A 16,635-nucleotide genomic window follows, 5' to 3' on the forward strand; every position below is an offset into this window, starting at 1 on the left:
AACCATCGCATTCATGATCGAACACGATGGTTGCTGGGCGTGCAAGAACAACGAACAGAGCAAGATCATGATATAAATAAAACAACATTGCTCTATGCACACTACGATAACTAATGCTACTCGTCATCTACAAGGCTTCAGAACGAGCAACATATGAAACGAACAAGCAAGGATAATGTGCCCCCGATCACGCAGAGCGTGATCGGGGCCGCATGGCACTTACCCGATGAAAACCCTATAACAGGGGAGGCGATGCGCCGTGAGTTGTTGATGAATGATCTCTCTTTCTTGTTTGTTTGTGGTACATATTTATAGTCCGTAGACTTGCTCTCTTTAACTAACCCTAACCAAACATGACACGAATCCTAACTGCCTACATCTGAGTTTACACGGCCTTACCGGCCTCGATTATCCGCACAGGGTCCGATACGCAAGCTTATCGTAACCATCTCCTAGGCCCATCTTGCTCCACGGCCCACTTCTGGCCCGTCCAGAATATGGCGATAACACATGCCTCCCTGGTTTCGGCGATGGTAATTCCGAAATCATCTATTTTAAAATCGCCTCGACCCTTCGGCTTCCGATCCGTATATGCCTTTTCGACTTCCAACCAATATGACTGCCCTGTACCAATCTCCTCGGGAACCGTCACGGTGCCGATTCACTTCACCCCTCGATTTTCCTTTATAAACTTACCCCCGGCAACTTCCCCAGGCATCTTTCTCTCACAGCCATTGTCAATTACACTCCCCCTCTTCTTTCACCATGGCTTCTTCTTCTTCTGCTTCCTCCATGAGAAGGAATGGCAAGCTTTGGTGACGCTTCTGTAGTGAGGAGGAAGAAGAGAAATAGGAAATTTACAGGGTTACGTTGGAAAGAAATTTTGTTAGATTTCCAGTTTACTCCGAAGGGTATCGACACGGGTCGGTTGTGGGTCGACACGGAAGAGCATGACGGACATGTCATTTATTTATTTATTTATTTTGGGGTGAGGACAGAGTGAGGGAAAGTTTTAAGTAACTCATATGATTCCTGTATTTGGAGTATTTTTATTCGATTAAACCGATTATTTAATGTTAAGCAGCAGTTTAAGTGAGAACAAAAATTGGGATGTTACAATAATTCTATGTGCATTGACCCTGAACAACAGCAAAGTAGCATATCTCCCTAATCCACCTTGAAAGGAAGAGCACATTGGGTGGCCGAGCAGAGAGAGGCGTTGGGGGTTCAAGCAGCAGTAACCTCTATCGCGGATGGTGGTTGGGAGGGGCTGGATCCGCGTCGCCTCATTGCCTGAGGTGGCCAGCTCGTCGTCGTGGCCGGAGATGCGGAGGGGCTAGGGCAGGAGAATGACGGCGACGGCTAGCGAGGAGAGTGGCGGCGGCAGGCTAGGGTAGGAGAATGGCCGCGACGGCGAGCGAGGAGAGTGGTGGCGGCGGGCTAGGGCAGGAGAATGGCGGCGAAGGCGAGCGAGGAGAGTGGCAGCGAAGGCGAGCGAGGAGAGTGGCGGCGGCAGGCTAGGGTAGGAGAAGGGCGGCGACGGCGAGCGAGGAGAGTGGCGGCGGCGGGCTAGGGCAGGAGAATGGCGGCGACGGCGAGCGAGGAGAGTGGCGGCGGCAGGCTAGGGCAGGAGAAGAGCAGCGAAGGGATTAGCCGAATATGTATGTCCCCTGATGACCACTTTGTAACGGGCTTTGAGGGGACGCCCATTACTGACAATATGACCATTAGTAACTGGCGTTGTCGTAAAGCCCATTACTGATGTATATTTAGTAACGGGCGTTATGGTAACACCCGTTACTGATGTATATTTAGTAATGGGCGTTGTGGTAACGTCCGTTACTGATGTCACATACAGAATTCAGCAGACTGCAGCACACTTACTGAACTAAAGCAGAATATATACAGAATATATATAGTATCTAAGGCAGAATATATATGGTATCTCAGGCAGAATATATAGACATCATATATTACAAAAAGGATTCAAATTCCACCACTACACAACCAATATTACAAAAAGGATTAAATTTCTACCAATACACATCCTACATTACAAAAGGATTCAGCAGACACCAATCTTGCTTTTTCTTTGATTTATGTATATAGATTTTTTCATGATGGTCGGTTCGCAAGTACGGTGTTTTGTCAGTTGCCAAGAGTCGGGGCATGTATGAAGTATCAAAGAATGGAATTTCATCAAACTGGTTGTATTCCTCCTCCTCAACAATATTGGCAATCCCAACAATCCTTTTTTTTTCTAGGCATAACCACACACCAGTTCTTCCTTACAAGGTCAGGTATATAGAACACTTGCTCAACATCCTTGGCGAAAACAAACGGTTCGTCTTTGTAACCAGACCCGCAGATCAACACTAACAAACCCATATTTATCCTTGCTCACACCTCTCTTCCCATTGACCCATCTGCACCAAAACAAGGCTACCTTGAAACCTACATAATCAAGCTCCCATATCTCCTCTATTTGACCATAATATGTGGCTGCCTGCATGTCATTGTCGACGGCCCGTACACGCACACCACTGTTTTGATAGACGCTCTTGGCATCCTGGGCCATGGTGTAGAACGTGTATCCATTGATATTCATTGCTTGGTATGTTGTAACAGTGAATAATGGCCCCACTGCTAGCTTCGTTATCAGATTGTCGGTTACAGCTGCGCTGCATCTCTGGACATAATCTTGGAGCCACCAGCTGAAGCATTACATGTGCTTCTTTGCAACCCAAGCCTCACTACGGGCAGGGTTTTATTCATGTAGTTGTTGGTTGTGCTCGTTGGCAAATGGTGTAATCAGGTCAATCTGTTGTATCACGGTGAAATGAGCCTTGTTGAAGGCATCTGGATCCGGAGTGATTGACTTTTTCCCCATGGTCCCAACACCTGCAAGCCTACCTTCATGTCATGAATGAGGCACACCAATGGGGTTTTGGGGGTCCATATAACCCATGGCCCACTCCACTGCTTCGATGGTCCCATAGCCACGAACCATGGCTCCCTCCGAAAATGACAGGTTATGTACCAATGATTTGAGGAATCCAAAGTACCTCTCATATGGAAACATCTGATGAAGGTAAGATGGGTCAAGGAACCAGATCTCCCTCGCGAGGTGTGCTGTTAGATGGATCATGAGATCAAAAAATGTTGTTGGGAAGGTAGCTTCAAGCATGCATAGGGTCTCGAAATTCCTCCTCTCTAACTTCAATAGTTCTTCCTCATCAATCACCTTTTGTTCTATTGCATTGAAGAATAAACATAAGCTCATGACCACGTCGCGAACCTGTACTGTCTTGATACCTCTAAGTGCAACAGGAAGAAGAGCTGTCATCAACACATGGCAATCATGAGATTTCATCAAGTTGAAATTCATTTTCATGTCCTTCACCGACACTGGCCTCTTGAAGTTCGATGAGTAGCCTGAAGGTACTTTCAAACCATGCAAAAACTCACAGAATTCTTTTCTCTCTGTCTTTGACAAGGTGGTTGCAGCGACGGGAAGGTCCGTCCCCGTGTCTGTTTCCTCTACATAGAGCTCCGGCCTAATGCCCATATCTTTAAGATCCTCCCTTGCATTTTTATGATCTTTTCCTTTCAACTTCTGTTGCAGAAATGTTCCACAAATTCTTTCACACACATTCTTCTTGACGTGCATGTTGTCAATCGAATGACGCACATCCAGCAGCTCCTAATACTCTAGCTCCCATAGAATTGATTTCTTGTTCCAAATTCCTTTTCCATCTTCTTCTTCTTCACCATCTCGTTTCTTTCTTTTGCCAAGGATTTTTTCAGTCATTTTGGGTAACTCCTCGATAGTTTTGATGTCATTGACTTGCAAGAGGACCAGATCTCCAGTCACATGCAGAGGCGCCGCTCGATTCTCCTTTTCTCCATTAAACTGACAATCCATGTCCCGGTAGGGATGTTTCTTGCTGAGGAAATGACGGTGCCCCATAAATGCGAATTTCTTTGAATTTCTTAGCCACAATGAGCAAGTTTCTTCCAAGCAGTGTGGGCAAGCTGCACCTTTCTTTTTACTCTGGCCGGAGAGGTTGCGATGAGCCGGGTTGTCGTTGATGGTGGTGAACAACATGGCGTGCAATGTGAACTCCTCATGCCCGAACTCATCCCAAACCTCCTTCACACCAGTATTCCAAAGTGTCTTCAAGTCATCAACTAGTGGCCTCAAGTAGACATCAATACGGTCGCCAGGTTGCTTTGGCCCAGAGACCAATATTGTCAGCATTATGTATTTCCATTTCTTGCATAGCCAGGGTGGAAGGTTGCACATTGACAGCACGACAGGCCAGGTGCTATGTGTTGAACTCTGGTTACTGAATGGGTTAACGCCATCTGTGCTCATAGCGAGCCGAAGGTTTCTGCAATCATCAGCAAACCACTTAAAGTGGGAATCAATGTTACCCTATTGTGCTGCATCTGCGGGGTGCCTAAGCTTGTCATTTTCCTTCTTTCAGCCTTCCTTATGCCAACGCAAGAGTTGGGCCTCCTTTCTTGTGGCGAACCATCTTTTCAACCGGGGAATGACGGGAAAATACCATGCCACCCTCACAGGACCCCCTCTGTTAACCTTCTTCTTGCCTCTGATCTCCACGGGCACGTTCCCGTCATCAGCATTATCATCTCCACCATCTTTTTTCCTCTTGTACCGATCACACCCACACTTGGGGCACTTGTCAAGGTCTGCATAATCTCCACGGAATAATACACAACTATTCTTGCATGCATGAATTTTTTCAACCTCTATTCCCAGAGGACAGATTATCTTCTTTGCCTCATAGACAGACTCGGCTACTTGGTTTCCCTCAGGTAGCATGTCTCTAAGCATATCCAATAGTTGTTTGAAACTTTTGTTGCTCCAACCATGATCTGCCTTAAGCTGCAGAAGTTTTAGATCACCAGAAAGGTGAGAGTACTTCTGGCAACCAGGATAGAGGGGTTTCTTTGAATCTTCAATGAACTGCTTCAGCCTCGCTAATTCAGAAGTTGTGTACACTCCTTGAAACTCAACATCCCGCACCATTTGATCAACATTGTGCACACGTTGCAACACCTCACCATCATCGAAGCCCGTAACTTCTTGATCAGTCATATCATCAGGCCTCATCACAAAGGGTGGGAATGGTTCATTTTCCTCAAAAACTCCACCTTCATCAAGGGCTTCATCATGGCATCGCGCTGCCCCTTCATTAAGGCCTTGAGCATGGTGTCGCGCTTCACCTTCATTTAGGCATCCTGTTTCGACTTCATTAAGGCCTTCCTCACCATGTTTGTTCCAACACGTGTAATTTTTTGTAAAACCACGTGTGATCAAATGATGAAAAATGTTGTCCCGTTGTCCGAACTTCTTCTGGTTGAGACAATCTATACAGGGGTAATACATTGCCTGAACACCACGGTTTCTCATATCTGCCTCTGCTTGACCTAGAAAACCATTGACCCTGGTTATGAAATTGTCCCAATCTCGGGGCTGTCTGTACATCCTAGCCCGATCAGCAGCCGCCATCTACAAGTTCAATGAACAAGGGCAATTTCCATACATCAAATGAGCATAATTCATCACCAAAACCGATGAGTAAGAGGATTAGGACAGCAAAGTTCAATAAAAGGGGGCAATTTCCACCTTGAGAAGGACTGTCTACGAGGCGAGCACGCCCGAGGAGGAGGCGGCGTCGCGGCCGCGGCCGTGGCGACGGAGTGGAAGAAGGCTACTGCTTTGGAGGACGGCGACGGTGCGGAGGACACTGCGGTCGACATCCGCCGGCACCTTCGGTGACGCCGGCGCGGAGGCAGCAGCAGCAGGACACGTCCAGCAGCAGCGCCGCCGCGCTCCAGCTTGACGGCGGTGGAGGAGAGCGCGGCCGAGGAGACGCCAGTCGCGGCGACGACGCGGGAGGATGCCCGCCGGCTGCTGCGCCAATGACTTCGGTAATGGGCATCAACGGATCACACAAGTAACACCGCTCTATCAGTAAGGGCATCAAATGGTCATCGGTTACGCGCGTTACTACAAGCGACAGTTAGGTACGATCACTGCCCTATCTGTAACGTTCCTTAAACGACCATTACCGATACGACAATGATCGGTAACGGACATTAAGAGACCGTTACCGATAATACAATTTTCGTAACGGACGCACTTTAACGACCGTTACAACATTTTAATGTAACGGGCCTTTAATACGCCGTTACCAGAAGTCCTCATCGGTAACAGGCATTGTGGTGGCCAGTTCAGGGTCAAGCTTACTGCGCTTATGGGTAACAGGTGCCAAACAACAACCGTTACAAATGTTGCGACTTGTAACGGGCCACAAGGGTCCGTTACAAATGTTGCGTAATCGATTTGAGGTTTTCACGTGGTGCGAGCCATCCTTTCGGAGGTCGAACATCCCCCGCTGGATGGCAAGGTCCTTGCCGTCGACCCGTACACCGGCGAGCCCGACGAGGTAGGCGTTGGGGTCACTACTAGAAAACGGTCTATCGGTACCAGCACGTTAGCGCCGGTCAAGAACGAGCCGGCACTAACGTGCCTCAACAGTGTAAGGCGGGCACGTTAGTCCCGGCTAGAAATACCAGCCGGCACTAACGTGCCAATTCCCGCACGGATGGTACACGTTAGTGCCGGCTGGTAACACTAGCCGGCACTAACTTGAGCAAGTTAGTGCCGGCTAGTAATACCAGCCGGCACTAACTTATCCATCTGACGTCATGTGGGCGCGTTAGTGCCGGCTGGTAACACTAGCCGGCACTAACCGCGCCATCCCCCCAACAAATTAGCCCCTTCGCCCATTCAGATCGACGACGTCGTCCCAACTTACCTGCCGCCCCAACATCCTCGCGCCATTGCTGCCGCCGCCCGAAGCTCCAGCCGCCGCGCACGTCGTCGTCCTCGCGCGCGGCCCCTTCCGCGCAGCCCGGCCGCCCGGCTGCCCCTGCCGCCTCGGGGTCCTCACGCCACTGCTCCGCGTCCTCGCGCCCCATTGCTGCCGCCGCCCGAAGCTCCGGCCGCGGCGCACCTCGTCGTCCTCGCGCGCGGCCTGTTCCGCGCAGCCCGGCCGTCCGGCTGCCCCTGCCGCCTCGAGGTCCTCGCGCCACTGCTCCGCGTCCTCGCGCCCCATTGCTGCCGCCGCCCGAAGCTCCGGCCCCCACCGTCGACCCCTCCCTCCGAACCTCCTCCTCGCCCTCCGATCGCAAAAACGGATTCGAGGTGGGCACATCAACTTGCAAAAGCATCTGGTTAATTGCACATCAATAATGTTTTGAGTTACGTGATACCCTGCTTCTTAGTCTTGCCCTGACTAATTGCAAAAGCATCTGGTTAATTTGGAGGACGATATTTCGACCAACGCAAGTAGAAGCACTTAAAGGGGTTTCTTGCAAGCAGGTGGGACCACGAATCTTCTCTCATCCTTTTGTGTTCTGTTTCCAAGTGCACCTCTGACATAATGTACATTTTTTTACTTGATAGTGATGCTTCTGTACTTATTTCCATGTCTGGTCTGCTAAGTTTTGATAAAATTATACTGTCTCCTGCCATTCTCATGTAATTTTTGTTTGAAAAGTTGCTAAGTGCTGAGACTTGCAATGACTAGGAAGCTAGCAGCAATGCAGCATGCTGAACAATGGTTTCTATTGTTTGAAACGTTAGTGCCGGCTGGAATTACGGACCGGCACTAACACTAGCCCTTTAGTGCCGGTCAGTATAGCCGGCACTAACGACTGTCACGTTAGTGCCGGCCATTTAGTGCCGGTCACAGGGACCGGCACTAAAGCTCACTGTGACCGGCACTGATGTGCCTTTCTCCGACAGTGGGTAGTCGCTGCTGGCGAGCAGCGTGGAGACGGCGCGGCGTCGTCGCCGAAGCGGATGAAGCTGTCGGAGCCGACGGAGTTGTCGGGGACGAAGTAGTAGGAGAACCGCCCGGCCTGGAGCTGGGAGACGAGGGAGAGGGGGGCCCTGCCGAGACCGATCACGCCCGGCGCGCCGCCGAAGTCGCCCGTGCTGTCGAGGCCGCACCCGAAGACGACGCCGTCTACGCGGCTCGCGCCGAACGTGAACGCCTCGGTGGCGAGGTGCCCGGTGGTGTTCGCCTCGCCGCCTCTGTACACGTAGGTGTAGCAGCACTCGGCAGGGGTGCCCGCGCTGCACGTCTGCGCCACGAAGTCCTGGCACGTGCTGCTCGTGCACGGCAGCTCGGCCATCGTGGTGGACAGGGCTGGGTAGAAGGGCGTGGCCGGCGTCGGCGTCGCAGGTGGCGCAGGAGCACTGCGTCCACACGAGCTCGCTGGAGATGTCCAGCGCGCCCGACACGCTCTGCGGAGGCGTGCCGACGCTGTAGCTGTACAGGTACATGCCGGCGTTAGTGGCCGGGGCCTGGCTCTGGCCGCTAGTTCCCTGGCCCGGGCTACTGGGTGAGCTGCCGGCGAACTGGCTTGCTCTGATCATCGGAGCTGCCGCCCTCCTGCCCCTGACTAGGGAGGAGATCGGCCACGTCGGACGCGTGGTTCTTGAAGAACTTCCTGAGCTGCTGCTTTGTCCTCGGGGTCATGGTGAAGCGTGGAAACTTGGCAGGTCTAACCATCCAAGGCAGGAGGATGACGACAAGGAAGGCAACGTCAAGAGCGTGGTTTACTCTGCGATTTGCCATTAGTGGCAACCTATTTAATTTGCTCCTAATTTTTGGCGGGAACAAGGACCACAATAGGGTGGAACTCAACTAGATTCAATGACGAATGTGACTTAGCTTGAGTGATCGACTGCTATTTATAGCCTTATCGTTCCATGGATCACAATGTAGATGGCTAAAGTCTGCTGTGTGAAGACTGAAGAATAGGTCAATCGCGGATCTCAAGGCCGAGCAAGACAGCAAGGCCATGATCGCAGACAGTAGTAAGGCCTCCACTGCGTGTCTGCATTATGTAGACCGCGTTGTGCTTAGTAAACGCCAAGTCGTGGTGTGAGTGTGACTAACTGCTTGTTAGTAAACTCCAAGTGGCCGTTTGTATCACTAACAGCTAGCTCAATTATGTGCACCATCGTAATTATGAACAGCTCATTGGTTCCTTTGAAGCTGACCTTAGTACCAAATTGGACTAATATACTCTAGATAACCCAGCAATAGATTGCATGGTCAGAGGGGGCAGTGATATACCCCTTTTTGTGTACCGTGGATCGAAACTTAGATTTGATGCAATGTGTGTTTTATTTACCCTGGCTATACTCAGATCTTATAGTCATTTTATCAAACTCAAGATCTACCCGTTCAATCTTCCATAATATTCATATGCATTCAAAAGATGACTGTACGTGCTTGTTAATAGTTGTGTTTGTATTGTGTTTCAGAAAAATAACCTATATTAGTTGTATCTATTGGCCGCTGAAAGAACAATATTGTAGGGTTAACTTAGCTCGATCGTTAATCCATACACTAATAATGTCCTCAATTGTACACATCAAACTTTCAGCACAAAAAAATGAAGATGATTTGGACTTTGGGGGGGGGGATTGAGTATGGGTGTGTTTGGTAGAGCTCCTAGAGGTGATTCTCTGCTGAATTCAGCAGGAGCACTGCCAAATAGTTTTTGAGAGAGAAGTGATTTTTACTGATTCTGTGGAGTGATTCTCTGAAATGAACTAAGAGATTGAGAGCTGAAAAAAGTAGCTTCTCCTGATTCTATAAAGTGATTCTCCATCCTAATTTTAAGAGTTTATACTAGAGAATTAAAGAGAATCACCTTCACCCATATAATCACTTCTCTCAGAGAATCAGGATCAGTTGGAGCTCTACCAAATAGGCCCTATATGAAGTAAAAAGGGAAGTAAAAGAAATAATGGAGCTGCCAAACAATGAAGTATATGTTTGCTAAGATATAGTTTTACGAAAAAATATGAAGGAAACAAATTCTGAACATAATAAATCACAAACTGGTGAAAGTATACCTTCATGAAGATTAGAAAGAAAACAACAAAATACTATGAAATTAATATATTGTCAAACAATCATTATGAAAACTACATGTGAAGAATCTTCATCCATGTCGCATAAATAAAAAATTCTACAAGGATGCTTTTTAAAAAATAAAATAGGAAAAGGAAATAAAAATAAAACAGAAAGAACCAGAAAAGAAAAGCCGCGTAAATATTGCTCATGGGCTCTATATACATGGAAATTGCATTTGCCGCGTCATGGCCTTATGGGCTCCAATATTGGAAATTGCAGAACATGGGCATTGGTTTGGTTGGGCTGTCATAAATCACTGCTAGCATATCCGGCCTTGGTCCGCTTCGGAAATTCTACGAAAGCGCGAGCTGTCGCCTGAAGCAAAATCGTTCTCCGCTCGGCCCAGTAAACATTTCAGCCCAGCTAACATCATCTTCTTCCTCGCGCTTATGCTGCCGGTACTCCTGCTGTTGCCCCTGATTCCTTTTATCACCAAGTGTTATCTGGTTATTTTATCACCAAGTGCCGAGAGCTGACGTGGCACTGAAGAGGTGGAATCACGAAACGCGGCAACTCTCTCATATGTCCAATTACCTTTCCCTTTTTAATCAACCATGGGCTGAACTATCTTCCATTCGGCATTCGCCTCTATCAGTCCATTACCATCCAATGTAAAAAAGACAAAGCAGAAACAAGCGGCTGCCGTAGCCGCCAAGTTGAGACCGCATGGCTCCGTAGTCTTTATAGACTGTTCGATCACTGCAGCTAAGATCAGGCAAAGATCACTAGACCAGTTCCTGCACGAGCCCAATCAAGCTCGAGGCTAATGGAGACCCCACCTCCCCCTCCTCCTCCTCCGCAGCAGCACTTCCTGTTCGTGACCAGCCCGATGCAGGGCCACATCAACCCGGCGCGCCGCCTGGCCGCCCGCGTCATGGCGGCCAATCCGGACGCGCGCGTCACCTTCTCCACCGCCGTCTCCGGGCACCGCCGCATGTTCCCCTCCCTGGCGCGCCCCGACGACGAGGCCGTGGACGCCGCGGGCGTGCTGCACGTCCCCTTCTCCGACGGCTTCGACGACGGGTTCAGCTCCGCGACGCACGGGGCGGGCACCTACAGGGCTCGCGCCAGCGCGGCCGGGTGCGAGACGCTGTCCGCCGTCGTGTCGCGCCTCGCCGCGCGGGGGTGGCCCGTGACGCGCGTGGTGTACACGTTCCTCGTGCCGTGGGTGCCCGACATCGCGCGCGCGCACGGCGTCCCCGCGGCGCTCTTCTGGATCCAGCCGGCCGCCGTGTTCGCCGTCTACTACCACTACTTCCACGGCCACGACGCGGCCCTCGCCGCGTGCGCGAACGGCGCGGACCCCGGCGCCGCCGCCTGCCTGCCGGGGCTGCCGCCGCTCAAGCCCGACGCGCTCCCGTCGGCCGTGTCCATCACCTCGCCGGAGCACAGGCACTACCTGTTGCTCGACCTGTTGCGCGATCTCTTCCTGTCCCTCGACGAGCACAAGCCCATGGTGCTCGTCAACACGTTCGACGCCCTGGAGCCCGACGCGCTCCGGGCGATGCCTCAGTTCGAGGTCGCCGCCGTCGGTCCCGTGCTCCCTGACGATGCGTCCTTCCCGTCAAGCGCGGACCTGTTGCATCGCCAGGACGCGAAGGTCCCGTGCATGGAGTGGCTGGACACGAAGCCGGCGCGGTCCGTGGTGTACGTGTCGTTCGGTAGCGTCCTCTCGATGAGCAAGCGGCAGGAGGAGGAGATGCGGCGGGGCCTGGAGGCCACCGGCCGGCCGTACCTGTGGGTGGCGCGCACGGCCGCCGACGGTGGCGCGAGCCCGGACCCGGACCCAGACAGCAGCAGCGCCGGCGCCGGCGGCTTGCGGGGGCTGGTGGTGGAGTGGTGCGACCAGGTGCGCGTGCTGTCGCACCCGGCGGTGGGCTGCTTCGTGACGCACTGCGGGTGGAACTCGGCGCTGGAGAGCGTGACCCGCGGCGTGCCGATGGTGGCCGTGCCGCAGTGGACGGACCAGCCCACGGTGGCGTGGCTGGTGGAGGCGCGCATGGGCGCCGGGGCGCGCGCGCGCGTGGACGGCGAGGGCTTGGTCGAGCGAGGCGAGCTGCGGTGGTGCGTGGAGGCGGTCATGGGCGGCGGCGAGGCCATCCGGGCGCGGTGTGATCGGTGGAGGGAGCTGGCGCGCGAGGCCGTGGCCACCGGCGGGACATCGGAGAGGAATCTGCGTGCGTTCGCGTCGGCTGCGGCTGTGGTGATGAGCCCGCCGGCGACGTCGCGGCATCGTGATTGCTGTGACAATTGTGCATCTCAGCATGTCATCTGATGTGCGATGACACTTCCATTGTTGGTGAAGAAGGGATTAACTTTTGAATTTAAATGTGTGGGTGGTCCATCAATCTGTGTTTCCTGAAATTCAGAAAAGCATTTTGTCAGTCCTCCTGCAATAAGTTGCAGACAACAGCTAGCCGATCGTGAGTTCAGTGAAAACTCGAGGCCACAGATGCATGTCAGAGATGCTTGAACTCCGGAACGTTCATGTGGGCATGTGCCGATTGCAGCTCGATCGCCGCCGGCCGATTAACTAAAAAGCACATGACACACAGTCCGTGGTCATAAACAGAGTATTGTTCTCATAACATCTCCTGGCAACAAATATTTGCTAGGATTGGAAGATTCTGACCTTGTTATAAACATTCCCAGACAAATTCTCCTCATCAACATAACTTATGTGATTTAGTTCAAATTTGAGTTGATTCCCAGAAAATCCTAGACACTACATATGAGGTAAATGAGCTAGAAAAATATAAATCTAGATGTTGTCATTAATTTCTACAGATTTTCTTTTGAGAGAGTGGAACAAAAATACACTGGTCATCATACAACTTTGCTCTCAATGCAACACAATTTGTTGCATCTCCTCCCTGTAGAACAGAAACTACCAGCCGTTACAAATAGCTCACGCTAAGCAATTTGCCATAAGTATTCTCATAATAATAATAATCCATCTAAAACTTTCCTAATTCCAATGGGCTACATTGACGATGTCCCGGTAAACCTCACAACAGATTTGTCCAATCAAAATTACAAATTGGAACGGGTTCAAGAATTGAGCTTACTCCTTGTGCTCTCTGCCCTTCTTTTTCTTCCATTTGAGATATATTTGGATAGAGAGGCCAGAGAAGACCATCACGACACTACCCCATTGCTTCGGAGATAATGGGTTGCCGCTGATGACAGATGAAACCACGATGCTCATGAATTTGCGGGTGGTAGTGATTGTTGTGTTAGTAAGAGAGCCAAACCGGCTGATGGTTAGGAAGATGAAATTCTGCCCCACAGCACCACATAGGCAGAACAAGAAAATGTCCCAGGCCACCTCTGGGTTCTCCTGGCAAAATTTCACTGCCTCGAAACCATTGGCATATGGCCAATTACTGAACAGCAATGGCGCGACAAACATAATTACAGCATTGTATATGGTCCCCCAGAGGTTCATGCCGAGCATTATATCCCACGGATTAGTTTTTGGGTATCTGCAGTAAAAAAAATACAGTTAGAATAATGATAAAAATCATAATAGTTTCATATGAGATCGAGAGGATATCATTACCTTGATTTTATTAAATCCTGGGTTGAGTTAGTGTACCCATCAAAAGCTAAGTTGAGGAAGCACAATGCATAGCCAAGGGGTGCATTAGGGTTGGCAAGCTTCTTAATTGTCTTGGAGCTTGTCTGATACAGTAGCAGAAAACAGATTTTAGCAGTCCAGTGCTTGCACAGAGCAGTTGTGTTAAATCACATATAGATCAAATAAAACCAGCAATGATCCAGATGAAACATTGGTGTGACGTCAATTTTGATAAACCATTCCTTTTTTGCAAACATAATTCTTTCCTATACGTACTGTCACACAAAAAGTTACATGACCCTTGTTCTAAAGATATTGATGAGCAGGTCATATAACATCAGGATAAATGACACAGAAATAACAGAATATCAATTTAATTTTTCTGGGATTGGTTCTACAGAATGGCGAATATCCAAATATATCAACTTTAAAAATAAAAGGAACAGGCTAATTTCAGCCTTTTAGATGTTGTATATGGGCAGGACAAACGTTGGACCCATTGCAGTTCATCAAGATTAAAAAGGTGCAGGCACGATCAAATACATAAGAAAATCAGTTAATTGATATGAGTGTTGATGAACAAACATATTGAACATAATCTTACCTTCAACAACGCGAAGGATGATACACCACCAGCTACAAGAAAGGTGCAAAGATACTCCGGAAATGTGTACTTCACACCATAGAGTAGAGTCCCCATCAACATTACTGTAAAAATTGAATAACCGCTCAGAAACATCAAATATATCTAAGCTACGAAGCATAGCATGCAAGGTTGATGAATAATAAAGTTTATAAGACAAATCAGTTAAAACAACACAACTACTAATAAAGATATAGCAACATGTACAAACTATTTCAGTATTAATCTCTCCAATCCACATTAAACACACTGAACCAACATGGATATCACAACCTCACCCCTATTCTTCTTGCTCATTCATAAGCTATTCTCATCTATTTCTAGGTCAAATTGTTAAGCAGGGCATAGCTTAAACAATAGGTATCTTTGCTTGTAATTTTATTCCACGCTTTTGTATTTTTTTGTCGCTTATAGAGATAACTTAAATCAGAATGTCCATCAGAAAGAATAAGGAACCCTGATATGCAATTTGCACCACAAACAATTTTATGTAGAGAGACACTGAGCTCTCTGCACAAGTAAATGCAAAGTTACCTGGAATCATCTTAGAGGATTTGGCCAACACCTGTTAATACCAAGAGTAAATTAGTAAGGATTCATCTTGGTCTTCCAGAATTTGTTGACATAATCACATGAAAAGGGACTAATTGGCGACTCTTGTTAAGTATTGCTCCAGGTGTTCAATTCAATAGAAGATTTAATTTCACAAAGAGGGGAGACATGAAAGCATATTGAATCAGAAAGGAGAGATAAGCTTGTACCAGTTGTTACAGTAAGTCTGTGGAGGAAAAAAAAATCTAACAATGAAACGAACTTTATGCAATGCAGTGCCCTACCATATTGGGTGCAAAGTTGAACGATATAGTTATCACAATTCCACTGGGAATACATGAAATCCCACCCATCCTACCATATACGAGTAAGACTGTTTAGTAGTTAGTACCACCCTACCAGCGCATCATACAAATGAGTGCCATTATCCAATTTTATCATGAAGTTAGAATTTCACAACACACGTTCTTCAATGTTAATATGACAAGAATTCTGAAAGAGTCATCTAACCTGATCTGTGGCCAGTTCACATTAAAATGAGAGCACATCTCCCTATTGAGTAGTGATAAGATAAGCCAGAATTAAGCCTAAATTCCCAGCCTGCACTATAATACCAAAATTACAGAATCTGAACCCGCAAATTCACAAAATCAGACATGACAGCATGGCAGCATGTACAACATTCCTTAGCATGGTATAAATGCTCCTTAAAAATTCGCTAAGGCAACACTACCACACAGCTGCCTTCTGTATTCCATTCCCTTTCCTTCAGGGCTGTTAATTAATTCCATTGTCGCAGCATTTCAATCCATTAACGCAATGAACAGCATTACTGATTAACGCAACAAAGCACCAAACTATAGACACAGTAGCCTAGCAGTTCAGAAACCAACAAATGAAGCTGAGACAGAAAAGGCAGCCAAAAACACACCTGAGCTGGGTAGCTGATGTACTTGAGCGCCTCGATCCCCATGGTCGGCCCAATGGTGTTGGTGACGCTGACGCCCCAGTACTTCCAGAGCGGTGCATGGCCGGCAGAGCTACTCCCACTCGACCACAGCTTGATCACTGCGTTCGAACAGCAAAATTCACTAACAATCGGCGCCCGATCGACACCCAATTCATCTGAATCGATCACCGTGACTTGGCGCGAAATGTAACTACATAACCACGCCGCGCGGAAGGGAGGGAGGGAGAGGGCGCTCACTTATGAAGGACCAGATGAAGCAGACGACGTTCTGCGCGAAATTGAGGAACGCGAGGTGCTCGAACCGCCGCGCCTCCGGCCCGAACCGCTTCGTCGACCTGAGAACAAAATCCACCAAATTGATCCCAGCTTCTCTCCGCGTCGGGGTTCAGACAGCATTCTGGAGGGGACGCTTACAGAGTTTCCTGGAGGACGCCCTGGTAGATGTAGGCGGACCAGATCCCGGCGACGCAGAAGGCGAGGACGGCCACGCGCCCCGCCATGCTCCCGCCGCCGCCGTCGCCGCGGTCGCGGGGTCGGGGGCGGACGACGCCGTTGACGCCGCCGCCGCCGCGGCCCCGGCGCGCGGATGCCATGGTGTCGGTTCGCCGGACGGCGACGGCAAGGGATCAGTAGAGTCGCGTCGTATGGTGGGTCCGATGCGCGGTGGTCGCCGGGGATAGGCGGGAGCCCGTGTGAGTTATAGAAGTGTGGGGGGCGCGACCGTGGCAAAGGAGGGAGGCGCGCGTCAGAGGGGCGACGTGGCGTGGAGCGATTGGGGGAAGCGTGCCAGGACGGACTCCCTATTGGCTGGATGGCGTGGAAGGGTGGCCGGCCCGAGCGTGCGTGCCCCGTCGGG

At 49.8% G+C, this 16,635-nt stretch overlaps 2 protein-coding genes and 1 pseudogene across 2 annotated transcripts; 1 reads left to right on the forward strand and 2 right to left on the reverse strand.

Annotated features, from left to right (window-relative positions):
• Positions 1 to 8,681, reverse strand: part of LOC112889010 — a 36,949-nt pseudogene extending 28,268 nt beyond the window's left edge.
• Positions 8,682 to 10,630: 1,949 nt separating this feature from the next.
• On the forward strand, positions 10,631 to 12,420 carry LOC112890008 (cyanidin 3-O-rutinoside 5-O-glucosyltransferase-like). Its single transcript, XM_025956835.1, has one exon. It carries the CDS (start codon positions 10,801 to 10,803, stop codon positions 12,307 to 12,309), a length of 1,509 nt encoding a protein of 502 aa, XP_025812620.1. The 5' UTR covers positions 10,631 to 10,800; the 3' UTR covers positions 12,310 to 12,420.
• Positions 12,421 to 12,777: 357 nt separating this feature from the next.
• Positions 12,778 to 16,462, reverse strand: LOC112889796 (UDP-galactose/UDP-glucose transporter 3-like). Its single transcript, XM_025956565.1, has 7 exons — positions 16,194 to 16,462; positions 16,017 to 16,114; positions 15,741 to 15,877; positions 14,792 to 14,822; positions 14,219 to 14,322; positions 13,597 to 13,718; positions 12,778 to 13,519 (listed from the first exon to the last, which is right to left on the reverse strand). Exons 1-7 carry the CDS (start codon positions 16,370 to 16,372, stop codon positions 13,099 to 13,101), a joined length of 1,092 nt encoding a protein of 363 aa, XP_025812350.1. The 5' UTR covers positions 16,373 to 16,462; the 3' UTR covers positions 12,778 to 13,098.
• Between the last annotated feature and the right edge of the window lie 173 nt (positions 16,463 to 16,635).

The sequence above is a fragment of the Panicum hallii genome, chromosome 4, assembly GCF_002211085.1.
Source record: "Panicum hallii strain FIL2 chromosome 4, PHallii_v3.1, whole genome shotgun sequence".
NCBI classification, from domain to species: Eukaryota; Viridiplantae; Streptophyta; class Magnoliopsida; order Poales; family Poaceae; genus Panicum; species Panicum hallii.